The 20803-nt window shown below is 56.6% G+C and overlaps 1 protein-coding gene across 2 annotated transcripts in view; it reads left to right on the top strand.

Moving 5' to 3' along the window:
• LAMA5 (laminin subunit alpha 5) overlaps positions 1 to 20803 on the top strand; it is a 66924-nt gene that overhangs the window by 19614 nt on the left and 26507 nt on the right. For both annotated transcript variants that reach the window (XM_055372877.2, XM_055372876.2), the window contains exons 7-26: positions 6553 to 6668; positions 6781 to 6899; positions 6985 to 7075; positions 7366 to 7500; positions 7704 to 7763; positions 14831 to 14971; positions 15070 to 15207; positions 15289 to 15423; positions 15501 to 15635; positions 15712 to 15849; positions 16766 to 16818; positions 17102 to 17207; positions 18286 to 18338; positions 18429 to 18534; positions 18908 to 19007; positions 19187 to 19343; positions 19490 to 19628; positions 19864 to 20006; positions 20113 to 20219; positions 20351 to 20504. In XM_055372877.2, the coding sequence (XP_055228852.2) occupies positions 6553 to 6668; positions 6781 to 6899; positions 6985 to 7075; positions 7366 to 7500; positions 7704 to 7763; positions 14831 to 14971; positions 15070 to 15207; positions 15289 to 15423; positions 15501 to 15635; positions 15712 to 15849; positions 16766 to 16818; positions 17102 to 17207; positions 18286 to 18338; positions 18429 to 18534; positions 18908 to 19007; positions 19187 to 19343; positions 19490 to 19628; positions 19864 to 20006; positions 20113 to 20219; positions 20351 to 20504 (2326 nt within the window). The remainder of the gene's footprint in view (positions 1 to 6552; positions 6669 to 6780; positions 6900 to 6984; positions 7076 to 7365; positions 7501 to 7703; positions 7764 to 14830; positions 14972 to 15069; positions 15208 to 15288; positions 15424 to 15500; positions 15636 to 15711; positions 15850 to 16765; positions 16819 to 17101; positions 17208 to 18285; positions 18339 to 18428; positions 18535 to 18907; positions 19008 to 19186; positions 19344 to 19489; positions 19629 to 19863; positions 20007 to 20112; positions 20220 to 20350; positions 20505 to 20803) is intronic.

Here is a 20803-nt window from a genome sequence, read left to right as displayed (position 1 = left end):
CCACCACCGTCACCCCCACCATCACCACCGTCACCCCCACCATCATCCCCACCATCACCCCCGTCACCCCCACCGTCACCCCCGTCACCCCCACCGTCACCCCTGTCACCCCCACCGTCACCCCCACCGTCACCCCCGTCACCCCACCATCACCCCCACCGTCACCATCATCAGCCCCACCGTCACCATCATCAGCCCCACCGTCACCATCATCAGCCCCATCGTCACCCCTACCATCACCATCGTCACCCCTACCATCACCATCGTCACCCCTACCATCACCATCGTCACCCCCACCATCGTCACCCCCACCATCGTCACCCCCACCATCGTCACCCCCACCATCACCATCGTCACCCCCACCATCACCATCGTCACCCCCACCATCACCATCGTCACCCCCACCATCACCATCACCATCGTCACCCCCACCATCACCATCACCATCGTCACCCCACCATCACCATCGTCACCCCACCATCACCATCGTCACCCCACCATCACCATCGTCACCCCACCATCACCATCGTCACCCCACCATCACCATCGTCACCATCATCGCCCCTACCATCACCATCGTCACCATCATCGCCCCTACCATCACCATCGTCACCATCATCGCCCCCACCATCACCATCATCGCCCCCACCATCACCATCATCGCCCCCACCATCACCATCATCGCCCCCACCATCACCATCATCGCCCCGACCATCACCATCATCGCCCCCACCATCACCATCATCGCCCCCACCATCACCATCATCGCCCCCACCATCACCATCATCGCCCCCACCATCACCATCATCGCCCCCACCATCACCATCATCGCCCCCACCATCACCATCATCGCCCCCACCATCACCATCATCGCCCCCACCATCACCATCATCGCCCCACCATCACCACCCCCACCCCCACCATCATCACCCCACCATCACCCCCACCACCATCACCCCCACCACCATCACCCCCACCATCACCATCACCCCCACCATCACCATCACCCCCACCATCACCATCACCCCCACCATCACCATCATCGCCCCCACCATCACCATCATCGCCCCCACCATCACCATCACCGCCCCCACCATCACCATCACCATCATCGCCCCATCATTGCCCCCACCATCACCATCATCGCCCCCACCGCCCCCATCATCGCCCCCATCATCGCCCCCACCATCACCATCATCGCCCCATCATCGCCCCCACCATCACCATCATCGCCCCCACCATCACCATCATCGCCCCCACCGCCCCCATCATCGCCCCCATCATCGCCCCCACCATCACCCCCACCGTCACCATCATCGCCCCCACCGTCACCATCATCGCCCCCACCATCACCATCATCGCCCCCACCATCACCATCATCGCCCCACCATCACCACCCCCACCCCCACCATCATCACCCCCACCCCCACCATCACCCCCACCCCCACCATCACCCCCACCCCCACCATCATCACCCCCACCCCCACCATCATCACCCCACCATCACCCCCACCACCACCATCACCATCATCACCCCCACCACCACCATCACCCCCACCATCACCATCATCGTCACCATCATCACCCCCACCGTCACCATCATCACCCCCACCGTCACCATCATCACCCCCACCGTCACCATCATCACCCACCATCACCATCATCATCACCATCATCACCATCATCACCCCTACCCCCATCATCACCCTCACCATCACCATCATCACACTCACCATCACCATCATCACCCCTACCATCACCATCATCACCCCTACCATCACCATCATCACCCCTACCATCACCATCATCACCCCTACCATCACCATCATCACCCCTACCATCACCATCATCACCCCTACCATCACCATCGTCACCCCCACATCACCATCGTCACCCCCACCCCCACCCCCACCATCGTCACCCCCACCCCCACCATCGTCACCCCCACCCCCACCATCGTCACCCCCACCCCCACCATCGTCACCCCCACCCCCACCATCGTCACCCCCACCCCCACCATCGTCACCCCCACCCCCACCCCCACCATCACCCCACCATCACCCCCACCATCACCCCCCCCACCATCACCATCATCACCCCCCCCACCATCACCATCATCACCCCCCCTACCATCACCATCATCACCCCCCCTACCATCACCATCATCACCCCCACCATCACCATCATCACCCCCACCATCACCATCATCACCCCCACCATCACCATCATCACCCCCACCATCACCATCATCACCCACCATCACCATCATCGTCACCATCATCACCCCCACCGTCACCATCATCACCCCCACCGTCACCATCATCACCCCCACCGTCACCATCATCACCCCCACCGTCACCATCATCACCCCCACCGTCACCATCATCACCCCCACCGTCACCATCATCACCCCCACCGTCACCATCATCACCCCCACCGTCACCATCATCACCCCCACCGTCACCATCATCACCCCCACCGTCACCATCATCACCCCACCATCACCCCCACCATCACCCCCACCATCACCCCACCATCACCCCCACCATCACCCCACCATCACCCCACCATCACCCCCACCATCACCCCCACCATCATCCCCACCATCATCCCCACCATCACCCCCACCATCACCATCATCACCCCCACCATCACCCCCACCATCACCATCATCACCCCCACCATCACCATCACCCCCACCATCACCATCACCCCCACCATCACCACCATCACCCCCACCATCACCACCATCACCACCATCACCCCCACCATCACCATCATCACCTCCACCATCACCATCATCACCTCCACCATCACCCCCACCATCACCATCATCACCCTCACCATCACCATCATCACCCTCACCATCACCATCATCACCCCACCATCACCCCCATCACCCCACCATCACCCCCATCACCCCCATCACCCCCATCACCCCACCATCACCCCACCATCACCCCCATCACCCCACCATCACCCCCATCACCCCACCATCACCCCCATCACCCCACCATCACCCCCATCACCCCACCATCACCCCACCATCACCCCACCATCACCCCCATCACCCCACCATCACCCCCATCACCCCACCATCACCCCCATCACCCCACCATCACCCCCATCACCCCACCATCACCCCCATCACCCCACCATCACCCCCATCACCCCACCATCACCATCATCACCCCTACCATCACCATCATCACCCCTACCATCACCATCATCACCCCACCAATCACCCCATCATCACCCCACCAATCACCCCATCATCACCCCCACCATCACCATCATCACCCCCACCGTCATCACCCCTACCATCACCATCATCACCCAAGCATCACCATCATCACCCCACCATCACCATCATCACCCCCACCATCACCATCATCACCCCCAGCATCACCCCCACCGTCACCATCATCACCCCCACCGTCACCGTCATCACCCCATCATCACCGTCATCACCCCCACATCACCATCATCACCCCCACCATCACCCCATCACCACCATCACCCCTACCATCACCCCTACCATCACCATCATCACTCCCACCATCACCGTCATCACCCCCACCCCCACCGTCATCACCCCCACCGTCATCACCCCCACCCCCACCGTCATCACCCCCACCCCCACCGTCATCACCCCCACCCCCGCCGTCATCACCCCCACCCCCGCCGTCATCACCCCCACCCCCGCCGTCATCACCCCCACCCCCACCGTCATCACCCCCACCCCCACCGTCATCACCCTCACCATCATCACCCCCACCCCCACCGTCATCACCCCCACCCCCACCGTCATCACCCCCACCCCCACCCCCACCGTCATCACCCCCACCCCCACCGTCATCACCCCCACCCCCACCGTCATCACCCCCATCACCCCTACCATTACCCCCATCACCCCCACCATCACCATCACCATCACCATCACCATCCCCATCCCCTGGGTTGCTGCTCCTCCTTCCTGAAATGCACCCCATAGTTTTTCTATTCCATGACAGTCTATCCGGAATTGTCTGAAAACGGCTGTTTTGTCCTCCCTCTTGAATGATAGTTGAGCTGACTGTAGGATTTGTGGTTGATAGCTGCATCTCTCACCACTTTGGAGAAATGATTTGACTGTCTCTTCACCTCTCCAGGTGCTTGGGAGAGTCCATTGTCCCTGCAGTTGCTGATCCTCTGTGGGTCGTCTTCCTCTCCGGGACTTTTTATGGTCTTTTTGCCATTGGTGTTCTGCAGATTTATTGTGATGTGTTGAGGATTGGGATTTTTTTCTTGCTCAGGACTCACGCTTTTTTTTTTTTTTTTTGAGACGGAGTCTCACTCTGTTGCCCAGACTGGCATGCAGTGGCACGATCTCAGCTCACTGCAAGCTCCGCCTCCCGGGTTCATGCCATTCTCCCGCCTCAGCCTCCTGAGTAGCTGGGACTACAGGCACCCGCCACCACGCCTGGCTATTTTTTTTGTATTTTTAGTAGAAACGGGGTTTCACCATGTTAGCCAAGATGGTCTTGATCTCCTGACCTCGTGATCCACCTGCCTCAGCCTCCCAAAGTGCTGGGATTACAGGTGTGAGCCACTGTGCCTGGCCATGTGTTCATTATTAATTCAAGACCATCCTTGGCCATTCTTTCTGACTGTTGGCTCCCTTTCCTACCTCTTTTCCCCTGGAGTCCCCATTAGATACAGGAGCACCTTCTGGTTTCCTTCTCATAATTTCTATTTCCTCTCTCTTTATCTTCTGAGTTGTCTTCTGGATAGCTTCTTTAGCTCCTCTTCCACTTCACTGAATCTCTCTTCCACTGTGTCTGTCTGCTGTTTAGCCCATCCATTGAGTCTTTAATTTTATAGTTTCATTTTTCATTTCTAGAAGTTCTGATTGGTTCTTTTTCACATCTGCCTGTTTCCCATAGTGTTTTTTTTATTATTATGTTTTAGATTTCCTTTTTATTTTATTTTATTCTTTTTTGAGACAGAGTATCACACTCTTGCCCAGGCTGGAGTACAGTGGCGCAATCTTGGCTCACTGCAAGCTCCACCTCCCAGGTTCGTGCCATTCTCCTGCCTCATCCTCCTGAGTAGCTGGGACTACAGGCACCTGCCACCACACCCAGCTAATTTTTTGTATTTTTCTTTAGTAGAGATGGGGTTTCACCTTGTTAGCCAGATGGTCTTGATCTCCTGACCTCGTGATCCACCCGCCTTGGCTTCCCAAAGTGCTGGGATTACAGGCGTGAGCCACTGCGCCCGGCCTGTTTTAGATTTCTTTATGACCATTTTTAACATTCTTCTCTGGCTTCTACTAGATTACTCCATTTTGTGAGGTTCTTGGGGCTCTTTCTGCTGACCTGCCACGTTGTTTCTCTGCAAGGTCTTTAGCAGGGTTTATCTTTGTGCTTCTAGCGTGCCCTGGGATTGGGATGGTTTTGGGAGAGCTTTTGCTATACACCACAGGGTATCGCCAGCCTGGCACCACTTCTCCTATCAATTTCTTGACCATGTGGATTTTTGAAAAATGGAACACCAGTTCAGGTCCTTGCTTATAGGTACTTGGAGTTGATGTGACGACAGAGCAGCTTCTTTGTTGATCACCCGTGCTGACGGGCAGTTTATTTCCCAATTCCTCTCATTGAGGGTATGGCCCTCCCAGATGTTTCTGGATTCTGAGGGAAAGCAGTATTGATTCCCGAGGCCCTGTGAGGTGGGCCCCGTGGAGGACAGGACTAGAGCTGGACCATTTGAGACACTGGGTCTAATCCTCATGGACTGACTTCTGGGGTCCTGCTCAGGGAACGCACGGCCCTGCAGCCTCCGGCAGAGCCTGATCTGGGGCAGGGACTCCCGCTGTGGTCTGGCTAATACTGAGCAGTAGGTGCTTCCAACCTCAGGCTTTGTCTCTCTCCAGCTGTCACCCTGCCCACGGGACATAAGGCAAGATTCCAGCCCTGTGACTTAGTGTCCACCCCAGCTGGAAGAAGGAAGCAGTTCTTGGCCACTTGGCCCTAGGGAGGTGACCAGGATGCCTAGGAGTCCTGCCTGCTAAGCGAAATCTGAGCCTTGCGGGGTGCAAATGGACCCCTTTCCCTTCTGGCTCAGGGAGGTTTTGGGCTTACGCTCGAGTCCTGGCCGAAGTGGAAAGGGCATAACTCAGTTTTGGAGAACGCAGGTCTCCATCCTGACCTGCAGGCAAGGGGGACTCTACTGACCCCTGAGGTGCCCTGTCCTAGGCCCCACCCGGTCAGTGCACACCTGCTCCCCAGTCCCACCTCCATAAAGGCCCTGTGAGACCCTGTCCTCCACCGCCTCTTTCCTTGGGTCCATTCCCTGAGCCTGGGGAAGTTGTGTCAGAGCCACTGGCTTGGGGCTGCTGAGTCTGGGCGAGCGCTTGCTGCCTGACAGCTGGAGAAACAGCAGCGGGGGACCGTGTCCATGTGGCAAGCCAAGCCATCGAGGGGATCACAGGCCCCTTCAGGGAAGGGACTGAGCACCTGCCACCTGCCTCCAGGATGGGCCTGATCCCCCCTCCTGTGTACCCCACAGGCTGCAGTGCACCTGCCAGCACAACACCTGCGGGGGCACCTGCGACCGCTGCTGCCCCGGCTTCAACCAGCAGCCTTGGAAGCCTGCGACTGCCAACAGTGCCAACGAGTGCCAGTGTGAGTGCCTCCTCCCACACACGTGTGTCCTGCCCACACCCTGGCCCATGAGAGGGCCCCAGTGCCCGGGCCCGTGGAGGGCGTGCCAACAGCTGCGCTCCCCTCTCTCTAGCCTGTAACTGCTACGGCCATGCCACCGACTGTTACTACGACCCTGAGGTGGACCAGCGCCGCGCCAGCCAGAGCCTGGATGGCACCTATCAGGGTGGGGGTGTCTGTATCGACTGCCAGGTGGGCTGGGCTAGAGGGCTGGGAATGGGCTGGCCCCGAGGTGGGGCAGGGACCTCCCCAGACTCAACGGCCATTGCACTCCCAGCACCACACCACCGGCGTCAACTGTGAGCGCTGCCTGCCCGGCTTCTACCGCTCTCCCAACCACCCTCTCGACTCGCCCCACGTCTGCCGCCGTGAGTGGGCTCAGCTGGGCGGGTGTCCTGGGTCTCAGGGTCTGCCTGGAAAGAGGCGTTCTTGGGCCTCTGGGGCTGCTTTGGAGGGGATGTCCTGAGCTTCCAGGCCAGCCCAGGAAGGAGCCTCCCAGGCCACGGGGCGGGTCCCCAGCCCTCATGTCCCCCCAGGGGGCCTGGCTGTAGCCCTCATCCCCAAGGCCCTGGCTGGGGAGGTAGAGACTGCCACATGTTGGAGCCCACCCCTTGAGTCCTGGTAGCTCCAGGCTTACCCGGCTCCTGCCCCTGCCCAGGCTGCAACTGCGAGTCCGACTTCACGGATGGCACCTGCGAGGACCTGACGGGTCGATGCTACTGCCGGCCCAACTTCTCTGGGGAGCGGTGTGACGTGTGTGCCGAGGGCTTCACGGGCTTCCCAAGCTGCTACCGTGAGCACCTGCCAGGGGCATCCAAACAGACACCACTGCCTGCTGGACTCCGGGAGCCCTGCAGGGGGTGGAGGGGTTCCCCGGGATGGACCGTGTTATCCTGCCTGCATCTCCGATTGTGCTGAGAGACCAAGGGTGGCAGGGGGTGTAGGGTGCTAGGGTTCTGAGCAGACCTGGCCAACATGCGCGTCTCTTCCCCTCAGCGACGCCCTCGTCCTCCAATGACACCAGGGAGCAGGTGCTGCCGGCCGGCCAGATTGTGAGTAAGTGTCCTTGAGGCCCCCAGGTCCCTGGCCTGCCCTGGAGCCATGGGGCGGCTTCACAGGAAGTTCCTGGAGAAAGGGAGGATTTTCATTTGGTCACTTTATTTTTGGCTTATTTCTTTTTATGCAAAGTATGCCTATTCACACTAGAAAACCTTCGGAAATATAGGTCGGCATAAAGCCAAAGAAAAAAGTTAGCCCAGGCAACATGGTAAAACGCTGTCTCTACAGCAAATACAAAAATTAGCCGGGCGTAGTGATGTGTGCCTATAGTTTGAGCTACTCCGGAGGCTGAGGTGGAAGGATTGCTTGAGCCTGGAAGGCCGAGGCTGCAGTGAGCCATGATCACACCACAGCACTCCAGCCTGGGCAACAGAGTGAGACCTTGTTTCAAAAAAGAAAATTGGTTGGGCACAGTGGCTCACGCCTGTAATCCCAGCACTTCAGGAGGCCAAGGCAGGTGGATCACCTGAGGTCAGGAGTTCAAGGCCAGCCTGGCTAACATGGTGGAACCCCGTCTCTACTAGCTGGGCATGGTGGCGGGCACCTGTAATCCCAGCTACTCAGGAGGCTGAGGCAGGAAAATCGCTTGAACCCGGGAGGCGGAGCTTGCAGTGAGCCGAGATTGCACCACTGCACCCCAGCCTGGGCAACAGAGCGAAACTCCATCTCAAAAAGAAAAACAAAAACAAAAAGTTATCCACAATTCCACCAGCTCTGCACAGAGCTTGAATGCTCTCTGTACACAAGCACTTCTCTTTCGCAAGCTTCGTCATGCGCTCTGCACCCTGTCCTGTGATTACGTCCCAACCACAATCCTGTAAACACATTGTCTTGTGGTCCGTTTCATAGGGACTAATGAAGTATTTATTTAAACAACCCCCAGTGGTTGGAAATCTAGGTTCTTTTTTTAAAAATTATGCTGTGATAAAGCATTATTAAGATGAGGTAGAAAGCTGGCCGGGCACAGTGGCTCACACCTGTAATCCCAGCACTTTGGGAGGCTGAGGCAGGTGGATTACCTGAGGTCGGGAGTTAGACACCAGCCTGGCCAACATGGTGAAACCCCATCTCTACTAAAAATACAAAAATTAGCCAGGCGTGGTGGTGCGTGCCTGTAATCCCAGCTACTTGGGGGGCTGAGGCAGGAGAATCATTTGAACCTGGTTGCAGTGAGCTGAGATCCACCATCGCACTCCAGCCTAGGTGACAGAGCGAGACTCCATCTCAAAAGATAAATTAAAAAAAAAGAGTCTCCCAGCATACAGTCACAGCCACAGAGCAGCATGGCACCTGCTGACCAAATCATTGCCATTACCACATAGCAGTCTATCACTCTTGGCTTGATAGACAAAAAATATTCTCAAGTCAGAGCCATGTTCCCTTGCTTTTTAGTGTTTCTGGAATTGGGACGCGTCTTTTGCTTGATGGCATATCACAGTCTAGTTGGTAGGGTTTTTCCCTTTCATGACAGGACATACAAGCATGGCATCTTTCCCAGTGAGTGGGGTCTTAGATTGTATTTGATATGACGTCTTTTTTTTTTTTTTTTTTTTTTTTTGAGATGGAGTTTCGCTCTTTTTACCCAGGCTGGAATGCGATGGTGTGATCTTGGCTCGCTGCCACTTGTGCCTCCCAGGTTCAAAGGATTCTTCTGCTTCAGTCTACCGAGTAGCTGGGGTTACAGACATCCGCCACTAAGCCCAGCTAATTTTGTATTTTTAGTAGAGACAGAGTTTCTCCATGTTGGTCAGGCTGGTCTTGAACTCCCGACCTCACGTAATCTGCCTGCCTTGGCATCCTAAAGTGCTGGGATTACAGGCATGAGCCACCATGCCTGGCACGATATTGTGTCATTTTTAGCTGCACTTTGACTACTCTGTAAGCTTGAATCTTCTTGACTTTTCGAGTGCTTGCTTTTTTTTTTTTTTTTTTTTTTTTTTTTTGGATGGAGTTTCACTCTTGTTGCCCAGGCTGGAGTGCAATGCTGCAATCTCAGGTCACTGCAACCTCTGGCCCCCCAAGTTCAAGTGATTCTCCTGCCTCAGCTTACCAAGTAGCTGGGATTACAGGCATGCGCCACCATGCCTGGCTAATTTTTGTATTTTTAGTGGAGACGGGGTTGCTCCATGTTGGTCAGGCTGGTCTCGAACTCCTGACCTCAAGGGATCTGCCCGCCTCAGCCTCCCAAAGTTCCGGGATTACAGGCGTAAGCCTCTGCGCCCAGCCTGTATCACCTATTTCTTATAAGTTGTGTGTTTTTCTCCTGATGGGTCATTTGCCCCTTATTTTTGGGGGGAGCTTTTTTCCGTGTCCTGATTTTGTAAATTTTGAGGTGAATCTGCCCATGTTGTTCTACTGAATCTCTGGCTGGGTCGGATTTCGATGCTTCTTCCTTACCCAGGAATTCTCTTGTCTGCTGGTTCTGTGATGGTTTTCTTTTTTATGTGGAAATGTTTAGTTTTTCATCAATAGTGTAAACCAGGGGTCAACAAACTGTCGGAAAAGGCCCAGACGGTAAATGTCATAGACTGAGGGCCGTGAGGTCCCTGTGGGGAAACTCCTCAGCTCTACCGTTACCAGCTGTAGCTTGCAAGCAGCCATAGAATGCGTATTCATGAGTGGGCTTGGCGGCGTTCCAATAAAACTTTATTTACAAAAACAAGTGAGGAGTCCATAGACTAGTTTGCTAATCCCTGGTGTAAACTGACAATTTATCTTTTCGCTACTGGGCCATAGTAAGCACTCAGTAATTACCTGTGGCTGTACAGTATTCACTTCAATGTGTTCATTACAATGAATTGTATTGTCTTTCCTAACGGGGACACAGTGTTGAACGTCAATATTTTATTTTGTCTAAATTCACAAGTGAGATTGTTTTGGTTTTGTAAAATACTTGGGAAATCATCCACACTTTTTTATGCTCCCAATCAGTTTAAAAATCACAGAAATTATTTACTTGTTAAAAGTCTGGTCAAACTTACAAAACCCTTTGGTCCTGATACCTGTTTTTCTTTTCTTTCTTTCTTTTTTTTTTTTTGAGACGGAGTCTCGCTCTGTCGCCCAGACTGGAGTGCAGTGGCACGATCTCGGCTCACTGCAAGCTCTGCCTTCCAGGTTCACGCCATTCTCCTGCCTCAGCCTCCTGAGTAGCTGGGACTACAGGTGCCCGCCACCACGCCCGGCTAATTTTTTTGTATTTTTAGTAGAGATGGGGTTTCACCGTGTTAAGCAGGCTGGTCTCGATCTTCTGACCTCATGATCCACCCGTCTTGGCCTCCCAAAGTGCTGGGATTACAGGTGTGAGCCACTGAGCCCGGCCTCTGATACCTGTTTTCAACAGAGATCTTAAATTAAGGTTTTAATGTATTCTGTGGCTATTGTATTCAGTTTTCTACCTCATCTTTTTTTTTTTTGAGATGGAGTTTCACTCTGTCGTCCAGGCTGGAGTGCAGTTGCACGATCTCGGCTCACTGCAACCTCTGCCTCCTGGGTTCAAGCGATTCTCCTGCCTCAGTCTCCCGAGTAGCTGGGATTACAGGCACCTGCCACCACGCCTGGACAATTTTTTGTATTTTTAGTAGAGACGGGGTTTCACCATGTTGGCCAGGCTGGTCTTGAACTCTGACCACAAGTGATCCACCTGCCTCGGTCTCCCAAAGTGCTGGCTTTACAGGCGTGAGCCACCACGCCCAGCCAGTTTTCTTCCTCATCTTAAGTCAGGTTTGATTATTTGTATTAGCAAATTGTGTATTTTGTTTGGATTTTTTAATGTATTGACATAAATTTATGCACAGTGGCCTGTTATAAAGTTAAAATTTCTGTTCATTTCTATTCTCGTCTATTTTTATTTTCTTTCTTTTTTTTTTTTTTTTTTTGGTTGATCAGACCTAACAGAGGTTCGTTGAGTTTATTGGTCTGTTTGAAGTACAGGTGCAGTTCTCTTGATAAGACCTGCTGAGGTTTTTCTTTCTTTAGTTGGGAGGAGAGATTTTCCTTTCTAATATTCAATTTCTTTAATCCACTTTCTTTGATTTATTACTTTTTTTTAAATAGCTTCTTGAGTTATTATTTTTAGTCTGTCTTCATTCCCAGCAAAAAGGCTTAAAGCAGTGGTTCTCAGCCAGTGGTGACTTTGATGCACAGGAAGCATTCGATGATGTCTGGAGACATTTTTGGTTGTGACGATTGATGGATGTAACTGATCCAGTGGGTAGAGGCTAGGGATGCTGGGAACCTCCTACAACACAGGACTGCTCCTGCACACATAACAAAGAGTTATCCAGCCTGGACTGCCAGTAGTCCTGAGGCTGGGAAACTCTAGTTTAAAGCTATAAATTTTCCTCAGAGTATAGCTTTGGCTAGGTGTCTTGTAGTTTGAGATGTGGGGTGTCCTCATTGCTGTGTTTTTTTTAAATAGTCTATCATTTGGGGTTTTATTTTCTTTCAACCTGTCACTGTTCAAGGTGCTGAGGTTTCCCTCCTGTCCTTTTCGTGGTGTGCAGTTCTGGTTTTGCTGCATCATGGTTAGACTTGGAACACTGATAGTTTCTGCCTTTTGTCTTTGGAATTTGAGATTTTCTTTGTTTCTAACCTAGAATGTGACGACTTTTATTTTTTAATTTTATTTATTTATTTATTTATTTTGACACAGAGTCTCACTCTGTCACCCAGGCTGGCGTCCAGTTGCACGATCTCGGCTCACTGCAACCACCACCTCCTAGGTTCAAGCGATTCTCCTGCCTCAGCCTCCCGAGTAGCTGGGATTGATTACAGGCGCCCACCACCATACTTGGGTAATTTTTATATTTTTAGTAGAGATGGGGTTTTACCATGTTGGCCAGGCTGGTCTCGAACTCCTGACCTCAGTTGATCCACCCACCTCAGCCTCCTAAAGTGCTAGGATTACAGGCATGAGCCACCGCGCCTGGCAGTTTCTGCCTTTTGTTTTTGGAATTTGAGATTTTCTTTGTTTCTAATCCAGAATGTGACCACTTTTAGATTGTTCCAGGAACATTGGACAGGAATGTGTGTTCTCTATGGAGTACCGATTTGGCATGTTAAAGCAGGCTGTGGCCAGGCGCGATGGCTCACGCCTGTAATCCCAGCACTTTGGGAGGCTGAGGTGGGCGGATCACCTGAGGTCAGCAGTTCGAGACGAGCCTGACCAACATGGAGAAACCCCGTCTCTACTAAAAAAACAAAATAAGCTGTGCATGGTGGTGCATGCCTGTAATCCCAGCTACTCGGGAGGCTGAGGCAGGAGAATGGCTCGAACCCAGGAGGTAGGGTTTGCAGTGAGCTGAGATGGCGCCACTGCACTCCAGCCTGGGCAACAAGAACGAAACTCCATTTCAAAAAAAAAAAAAAAAAGGAGGCTTGTTCATTATGCTCTTCAAACCCACAGTACCCTTGCTCAATTTCTGTCCCTCTGAGCTGTCACAGTCTAACTGTGTATCTCCATCCAGTCTTTGTCTCTCTCTGACTCTGGTTTGCCAAATTCTCCTTGCCATTTTAATAGTTTTAGCTTCCCTCACCCCCAGGACACGTTACCTGCTCCTAGAGATTCGTTTCTGCTGCCCGTTGGGTGACGTGCCTGAGCTTCCCTCTGTCTCGTTACCGCCATGCCGTCCGTCCGTCCTCACTCACCTCTGTGTTTGCGTCCACCCCAGCTCCCTGCACACAGCTCTCGGTTTACCACCTGTCTGAGGCGTTGGTTTAAGGTACGCTCTTTCAAGAGGCTATGGCTGGAGTTTCTTCTTGGTCATGCTGACGTCTTCGGTTTTTATCTCATGAAGGAGACAGCCCAGCCCCACGATCGTCCTTGCCGCTGTCAGTTCTGGCTGGCTTCTGCCCTTGTATCATTTCTCCTTTTCTGCTGAAACACTTCCTTTCCTGACTTTCACAAGTTAGAGCAAGAAAACGTGCTTTGATTTTGGTCTGTTTGTTTTTGCTACTGTTTCCTCTCTGGGGAGGGTTTGCAAGCTCTGTCTGTGTTCTGGTCTGACCAGTGGTTACTCTTACATTTTTGACAAGTATTGAACCTTTATTTTTCTATCAGTAACAAAAACTGAAGCGTGTTCACAACCCTCCTTTCATGCGTAAGTTAAGACATTTGATACATTCTTTCTACCTTCTTCCCAACACCTGACATTGTTTCTAAAGAAACTAGAATTTTAATCCCAGCACTTTGGGAGGCCGAGGCAGGCGGATCACGTGGTCAGATCGAGACCGTCCTGGCTAACATAGTGAAACCCCGTCTTTACTAAAAATACAAAAATTAGCCGGGCGTGGCAGCGTGCACCTGTAGTCCCAGCTGCTGGGGAGGCTGAGGCAGGAGAATGGTGTGAACCGGGGAGGCAGAGCTTGCAGTGAGCCCAGATTGTACCACTGCACTCTAGCCTGGGCGACAGATCAAGACTCCGTCTCAAAAAAAAAAAAAAAAGAAACTATAATTTGTTTTGCAGCTTGTTTTGAGTTTTGATTTGTTTGTATTTTCTCTTTGTGTTAATGCTTGCAGCTGACTAGGAATCTGCGTAACAAATAACTAATGAAGCGTTTTGATAGTTGGCCTGACTTTGTTGCACGCCACTGTTTTCCCAAACACGCCTCTCCCTTGTTGGAATTTTTTTTTTTTTTGAGACGGAGTCTCGCCCTGTCACCCAGGCTGGAGTGCAGTGGTGCGATCTCGGCTCACTGCAACCTCCGCCTCCCAGGTTCAAGCGATTCTCCTGCCCCAGCCTCCCAAGTAGCTGGGATTACAGGAGTGCACCACTCCACCCAGCTAATTTTTGTATTTTTAGTAGAGACAGGGCTTCACTATGTTGGTCAGGCTGGTCTCGAACTCTTGACCTCATGATCTGCCCGCCTCGGCCTCCCAAAGTGCTGGGATTACAGGCGTGAGCCACTGCGCCCAGCCTTTGTTGGGATTTTTATTATTTTATTTTCTAGTTAGTGTTGTGTAAAAGTGTAAGAAAATGAGTTTGTGGAGAGGGAAAGTTTGCCAGGAGGGGCATACTGGGGTCTGCAGGGCATCTGAGACTCCCCTGCCTGTCCCCACCCTCCAGATTGTGACTGCAGCGCGGCAGGGACCCAGGGCAACGCCTGCCGGAAGGACCCGAGGGTGGGACGCTGTCTGTGCAAACCCAACTTCCAAGGCACCCATTGTGAGCTCTGCGCGCCAGGGTTCTACGGCCCCGGCTGCCAGCGTGAGTCCCCTCTCCCCGCTCAACCTCTACCTGCGCTCGAGGTGGACACCGGAGGCCTGGTGCCTCTGACCAAGCATGTGGGCCGCCCTTTCCTGCAGCCTGCCAGTGTTCCAGCCCTGGAGTGGCCGATGACCGCTGTGACCCTGACACAGGCCGGTGCAGGTGCCGAGCGGGCTTCGAGGGGGCCACATGTGATCGCTGTGCCCCCGGCTACTTTCACTTCCCTCTCTGCCAGTGTGAGTGGTGCCTCTCCACGTGGGCGTGGGTAGGGGAGGCCCGTGGGCCTGGCCTACCGTGACACCCGCTCCGCTCTGCAGTGTGTGGCTGCAGCCCTGCAGGAACCTTGCCCGAGGGCTGCGATGAGGCCGGCCGCTGCCTATGCCGGCCTGAGTTTGCCGGACCTCATTGTGACCGGTGCCGCCCTGGCTACCATGGTTTCCCCAACTGCCAAGGTGAGCAGAGGGTCAGGGCAGGAAGGGGCTCTGCCACCCACATGGCGCCAGGGCCTGACCCCATTGTCCCTCTGCAGCATGCACCTGCGACCCTCGGGGAGCCCTGGACCAGCTCTGTGGGGTGGGAGGTTTGTGCCGCTGCCGCCCCGGCTACACAGGCACTGCCTGCCAGGAATGCAGCTCCGGCTTTCACAGCTTCCCCAGCTGTGTCCGTGAGTGCCTAGGGAGGAAGTGGTGGGGAGGAGGGTGCAGTCTCCACTGCGTGCCCACAGCTATCCTTGTCCGCAGCCTGCCACTGCTCTGCCGAAGGCTCCCTGCACGCAGCCTGCGACCCCCGGAGTGGGCAGTGCAGCTGCCGGCCCCGCGTGACGGGGCTGCGGTGTGACACGTGTGTGCCCGGTGCCTACAACTTCCCCTACTGTGAAGGTGAGCAGGCAGGTGGCTGTGTGCACCAGGTGCCGGGCCTGTGTGTGGGTCTGTGTGCTCTTCATACGCTGCCTGCCTTCCTGTGAGGCTGTTCACGTGCATCTGTGTGCTGTGTGTACTGCGACTGCGTCCCCACGCTCTGCGTTCGTACCTTGTTCACATGCCGTGCAGGAGTGTCTGCGTACTGCCCGTGTCTGCGTGCTGTGCATCCGCGCCTGTCGTGTCTCGTGAGTGTGGGTGCGTGTGTTGCGTTTTGTGTGTGTACGGGTGTCATGTGTTGCCTAAGTGTGGGTGCGTGTGTCACGTAAGTGGGTGCGCGTCGCGTAAGTGGGTTTGTGTGTCACGTGGGTGCGTGTGTTGCGTGTCGCGTGTGGGCGCGTGTCGCGTAAGTGTGGGTGTGCGTGTCGCGTAAGTGGGTGTGCACGTGTCACGTGTGGGTGTGCGTGTCGCGTAAGTGGGTGTGCGCGTCGGTAAGTGTGGGTGCATGTGTCACGTGTGGTTGCGCGCGTCGTGTAAGTGGGTGTGCGTATCGCGCGTCTCAAGTGTGGGTGTGTGTGTTCATGTCCTTTCACGGGCGTGTGCGTGTGTTAGTGCACGTGTAGTGGGTGCATTTTCACGTGCGTTTGTGTGCTTGTTCAGACGTGTGTCACACACTGCGTGTGGAATGTACACGGGTACCCCACGCGGTGCACGTTTGCGTGCATGTCTGTGAGCAGGTGCTGTGTGGTGGGATGGCACGTCCGTTGCTGCGGAGGGAGCAGGGAGGTGCGTGTTTTCAAGCCGTCCATGTGGATGAGAGGCACCTGTGCTGGTCCTCAGCTCCTGTGGGACCGTGGGTTCTGGCTGGGCCTGGGACACCCTTGGCCTTCCGGGTTGGTCACTGGGAAATGACCGAGGCATGGTCCTCTCTTCACAGCTGGCTCTTGCCACCCTGCCGGTCTGGCCCCAGTGGATCCTGCCCTTCCTGAGGTGAGCCCAAGTCTGCTCGTGTGTGGGAGATGGGTGGGGACCCAGGCCAAGCTAAAAGTCCCGAGTCCGGTGAGACCAGGGCTTCCTGCCTGCTCAGTTGCCATGGCAACCCCAGGGCCTGTCTGCTCCTTAGGCCGGTCCTCTGCCCCCACTGCAGGTGACTCCTGTGAGTCACAGGTGAGGGCCCTCAGCCCTCACTACCCCTCGTCAGGGCTCTATGGCTGAGGTTTGTGGGTGGGAGAGCAGGGCGCCCGCTCTGACCTGCAGTCTTGTCCTCTCCCAGGCACAGGTTCCCTGTATGTGCCGGGCTCACGTGGAGGGGCCGAGCTGTGACCGCTGCAAACCTGGGTTCTGGGGACTGAGCCCCAGCAACCCCGAGGGCTGTACCCGTGAGTGTGCCCTGGAGTATTGGGGTACAGGGGTTCCTTGGGGAACTGTGCCCACAAGTATATCCTGGAGGGAGTGTTGGGGTGCAGGGTTCCTGGAGGGGCTGGAGCCAGTGAGTGTGCCCTGGAGGGAGTGGTGGGATATGGGGTTCCTCGGGGATTGTACCCATGACTGCACCCTGAAGGGAATGTTGGGGTGCGGGGTTCCTCGGGGGGGGGCTGCGAGTGTGCCCTGAGGGAGTATTGGGGGTATGGGGGTTCCTTGGGGGGCTAGAGCCTGTGAGTGTGCCCTAAAGGGAGTATTGGGTTATAGGGGTTCCTCGGAGGGGCTGCACCTGTGAGTGTGCCCTGGAGGGAGTGTTGGGGTGTGGGGTTCCTCAGGGGATTGCACCCATGAGTGTGTCCTGGAGGGAGTGTTGGGGTGTGGGGTTCCTCGGGGATTGCACCCATGAGTGTGTCCTGGAGCGAATGTTGGGGTGCGGGGGCTCCTGGGGGGGACTGGAGTCCATGAGGGTGTCCTGGAGGGAACGTTGGGGTGCAGGGGATTCCTGCGTGGGACTGGAGTCCATGAGTGTGCCCTGGAGAGAGTGTTGGGGTACGGGGTTTCCTCGGGGTGCTGGAGCCTGTGAGTATGCTCTGGAGGGGGTGTTAGTGTGTGGGGGTTCCTCGGGGGGGGGGGGGCTGCACCCGTGAGTGTGCCCTGGAGGGAATGTTGGAGTGTGGAGTTCCTCAGGGGATTGTACCCATGAGGGTGTCCTGGAGGGAGTGTTGGGGTACAGCGGTTCCTGGGGGGGCTGGAGTCTGTGAGTGTGCTCTAGAGGGAGATTGGGGTACGGGATTTCCTTGGGGGGCTGGAGCCTATAGTGTGCTCTGGAGGGAGTGTTGGGGTATAGGGGTTCCTTGGGGAACTGTACCTGCAAGTGTATCCTGGAGGGAGTGTCGGGGTACAGGGGCTCCTGGGGGGGGCTGGAGCCTGTGAGTGTGCCCTGGAGGGGGTGTTAGTGTGTGGGGGTTCCTCAGGGGGCTGGAGCAAGGCTCTCCTGCCCCACCAAGCATCTGAGTCCTGCCCTGCTCTCCCCAGGCTGCAGCTGCGACCTCAGGGGCACACTGGGTGGAGTTGCTGAGTGCCAGCCGGTGAGTCTGAGGACCAAGGTGTGGGGGATTTGGGGGCACACGGGTCGGGACCCTGCCCTGCCCCACTTCACCTCCTCCCTTGGCCCCCAGGGCACCGGCCAGTGCTTCTGCAAGCCCCACGTGTGCGGCCAGGCCTGCGCATCCTGCAAGGATGGCTTCTTTGGACTGGATCAGGCTGACTATTTTGGCTGCCGCAGTGAGTGCCCACTCACTCGTCCCAGACCACGGCCCTGCCTCCCCTCGGTTTATGCTGGGGAACCCAAGGCCCGGAGGGACAAGTGTAGCCTGGGTAGCATGAGGCCCGGGTGATGGATGGCTGCCCCTTGGTGCCAGCCTGTGCCAGGGTGCGGGAGAGGGGGTGCAGCTCCCACCCAGATGCGTGGCTTCCTCTCCCCTGTCCTACACCCGGGCAGACGGCACTAACAGATCCCAGCGCCCTCGCCCTCGCCCTGAGCCCTGACTCTCCATCGTCCAGAGAGCCCCAGGCAGCCTTCTCAGTCTGGCTGTGAGGGGCCCCTGAGGCTGGGTGGGGGCCAGGCAGCCTCTGACCTCCCACCTTCTCCCTGCAGGCTGCCGGTGTGACATTGGCGGTGCACTGGGCCAGAGCTGTGAACCGAGGACGGGCGTCTGCCGGTGCCGCCCCAACACCCAGGGCCCCACCTGCAGCGAGTGGGTACCCCTTCCCCACTGGGTGGTGGGGAGCAGGGCAGGCAGCTTGTCCTCCGGGCCTCTCCGTGTCCCTCACCATGGGCCCACGTGAGGCCTCACCCTCCCTGGAGATCCGGGGCCGCTGTGTAGGGCTAGGTAGGATGGCCAAGCTGCACCTGACCAGCCCCTGCTGTGGCCAGGCCTGCGAGGGACCACTACCTCCCGGACCTGCACCACCTGCGCCTGGAGCTGGAGGAGGCTGCCACACCTGAGGGTCACGCCGTGCGCTTTGGCTTCAACCCCCTCGAGTTCGAGAACTTCAGCTGGAGGGGCTACGCGCAGATGGCACCTGTCCAGGTGGGTGCTGTGCTCCCCCTCCCAGGCTCAGCCTAGAAGTGGAGCCAGGCGTGGCTGGCAGGGAGGGGTGGGCAGGCCCCTTGAAGGCCCAGGCCTCAGGCTGGCAGTGGTCAGGGAGAGTGACCCGACGCTCCATGCCCACCCAGCCCAGGATCGTGGCCAGGCTGAACCTGACCTCCCCCGACCTTTTCTGGCTCGTCTTCCGATACGTCAACCGGGGGGCCATGAGTGTGAGCGGGCGGGTCTCTGTGCGAGAGGAGGGCAGGTCGGCCGCCTGCGCCAACTGTGAGTGGGGTCCCTGGGCCACAGCCCCTGCCCTGCCTTGCCCTACCCAGCCCCTGCCCCACCAGCCCAGCCCATCCCACTCCCAAGCCCCGCCACCTTCCTCTGGCTCATGTGGGTGGTAGGACCAGCCTATCCCCAACCCTGTAGGGGGTGCAGCCTGGGGTGGCCCCAAGGGCTGGGCTCAGGAGTCTCACCCCCCTCCCCCGCCCCCGCCCCCGCCCCCGCCCCCGCCCAGGCACAGTGCAGAGCCAGCCCGTGGCCTTCCCACCCAGCACGGAGCCTGCCTTCATCACTGTGCCCCAGAGGGGCTTCGGAGAGCCCTTTGTGCTGAACCCTGGCACCTGGGCCCTGCTTGTGGAGGCCGAAGGGGTGCTCCTGGTGAGGCAGGGGCCAGAGTGAGGGCTGGGGGCCGGGTCAGGGGGTGGGGCCCACCACTCTCAGCACCACCCTCAGCACCACCCTCAGCACCACCTCCACCCTGCAGGACTACGTGGTTCTGCTGCCTAGCGCATACTACGAGGCGGCGCTCCTGCAGCTGCGGGTGACTGAGGCCTGCACATACCGTCCCTCTGCCCAGCAGTCTGGTGACAAGTGAGGGCCATGCGTGCGGTGGGACCGGGGTGGGGGCTTCCTGGACCCCCACTGTGCCTGGCTTCCCCCACTCAGGCTGTCTCTGGGGACCTGGGTGGACCTGGGGCTGACCACGGCCTGTGTCCCCCCAGCTGCCTCCTCTACACACACCTCCCCCTGGATGGCTTCCCGTCGGCCGCTGGGCTGGAGGCCCTGTGTCGCCAGGACAACAGCCTGCCCCGGCCCTGCCCCACGGAGCAGCTCAGCCCATCGCACCCGCCACTGATCACCTGCACGGGCAGTGATGTGCGTGTCCTGGGACCCCACGGGGCAATGGGTGTTGCAGGACCTTGGCCTGGGGGCTGGGGGTCCTGTGGCGGTGGCAGGTTATAGGAGCAGGGCACTGCCTCAGGCAGTGGAGCCCAGCAACCAGGCAGGGCGCCCCTTCCTCCTGCCTCCTGCCTCCTGCCTCCTGCATGTGTGACCTCAGTGCCTGTCTGTACGTAGGATTGGCTGTGGCCTCCACATACAGCTCAGCCCCCACCACTTGCCTGGAGCTGTCCGGGCCAGGGTGGGACTCGGCTGAGGGGCAGGCCCTGGGGTCA

This window comes from Gorilla gorilla, chromosome 21 (genome assembly GCF_029281585.2).
Source record: "Gorilla gorilla gorilla isolate KB3781 chromosome 21, NHGRI_mGorGor1-v2.1_pri, whole genome shotgun sequence".
Classification (NCBI taxonomy): domain Eukaryota; kingdom Metazoa; phylum Chordata; class Mammalia; order Primates; family Hominidae; genus Gorilla; species Gorilla gorilla.
This window is presented reverse-complemented; position numbering and strand designations above follow the sequence as displayed.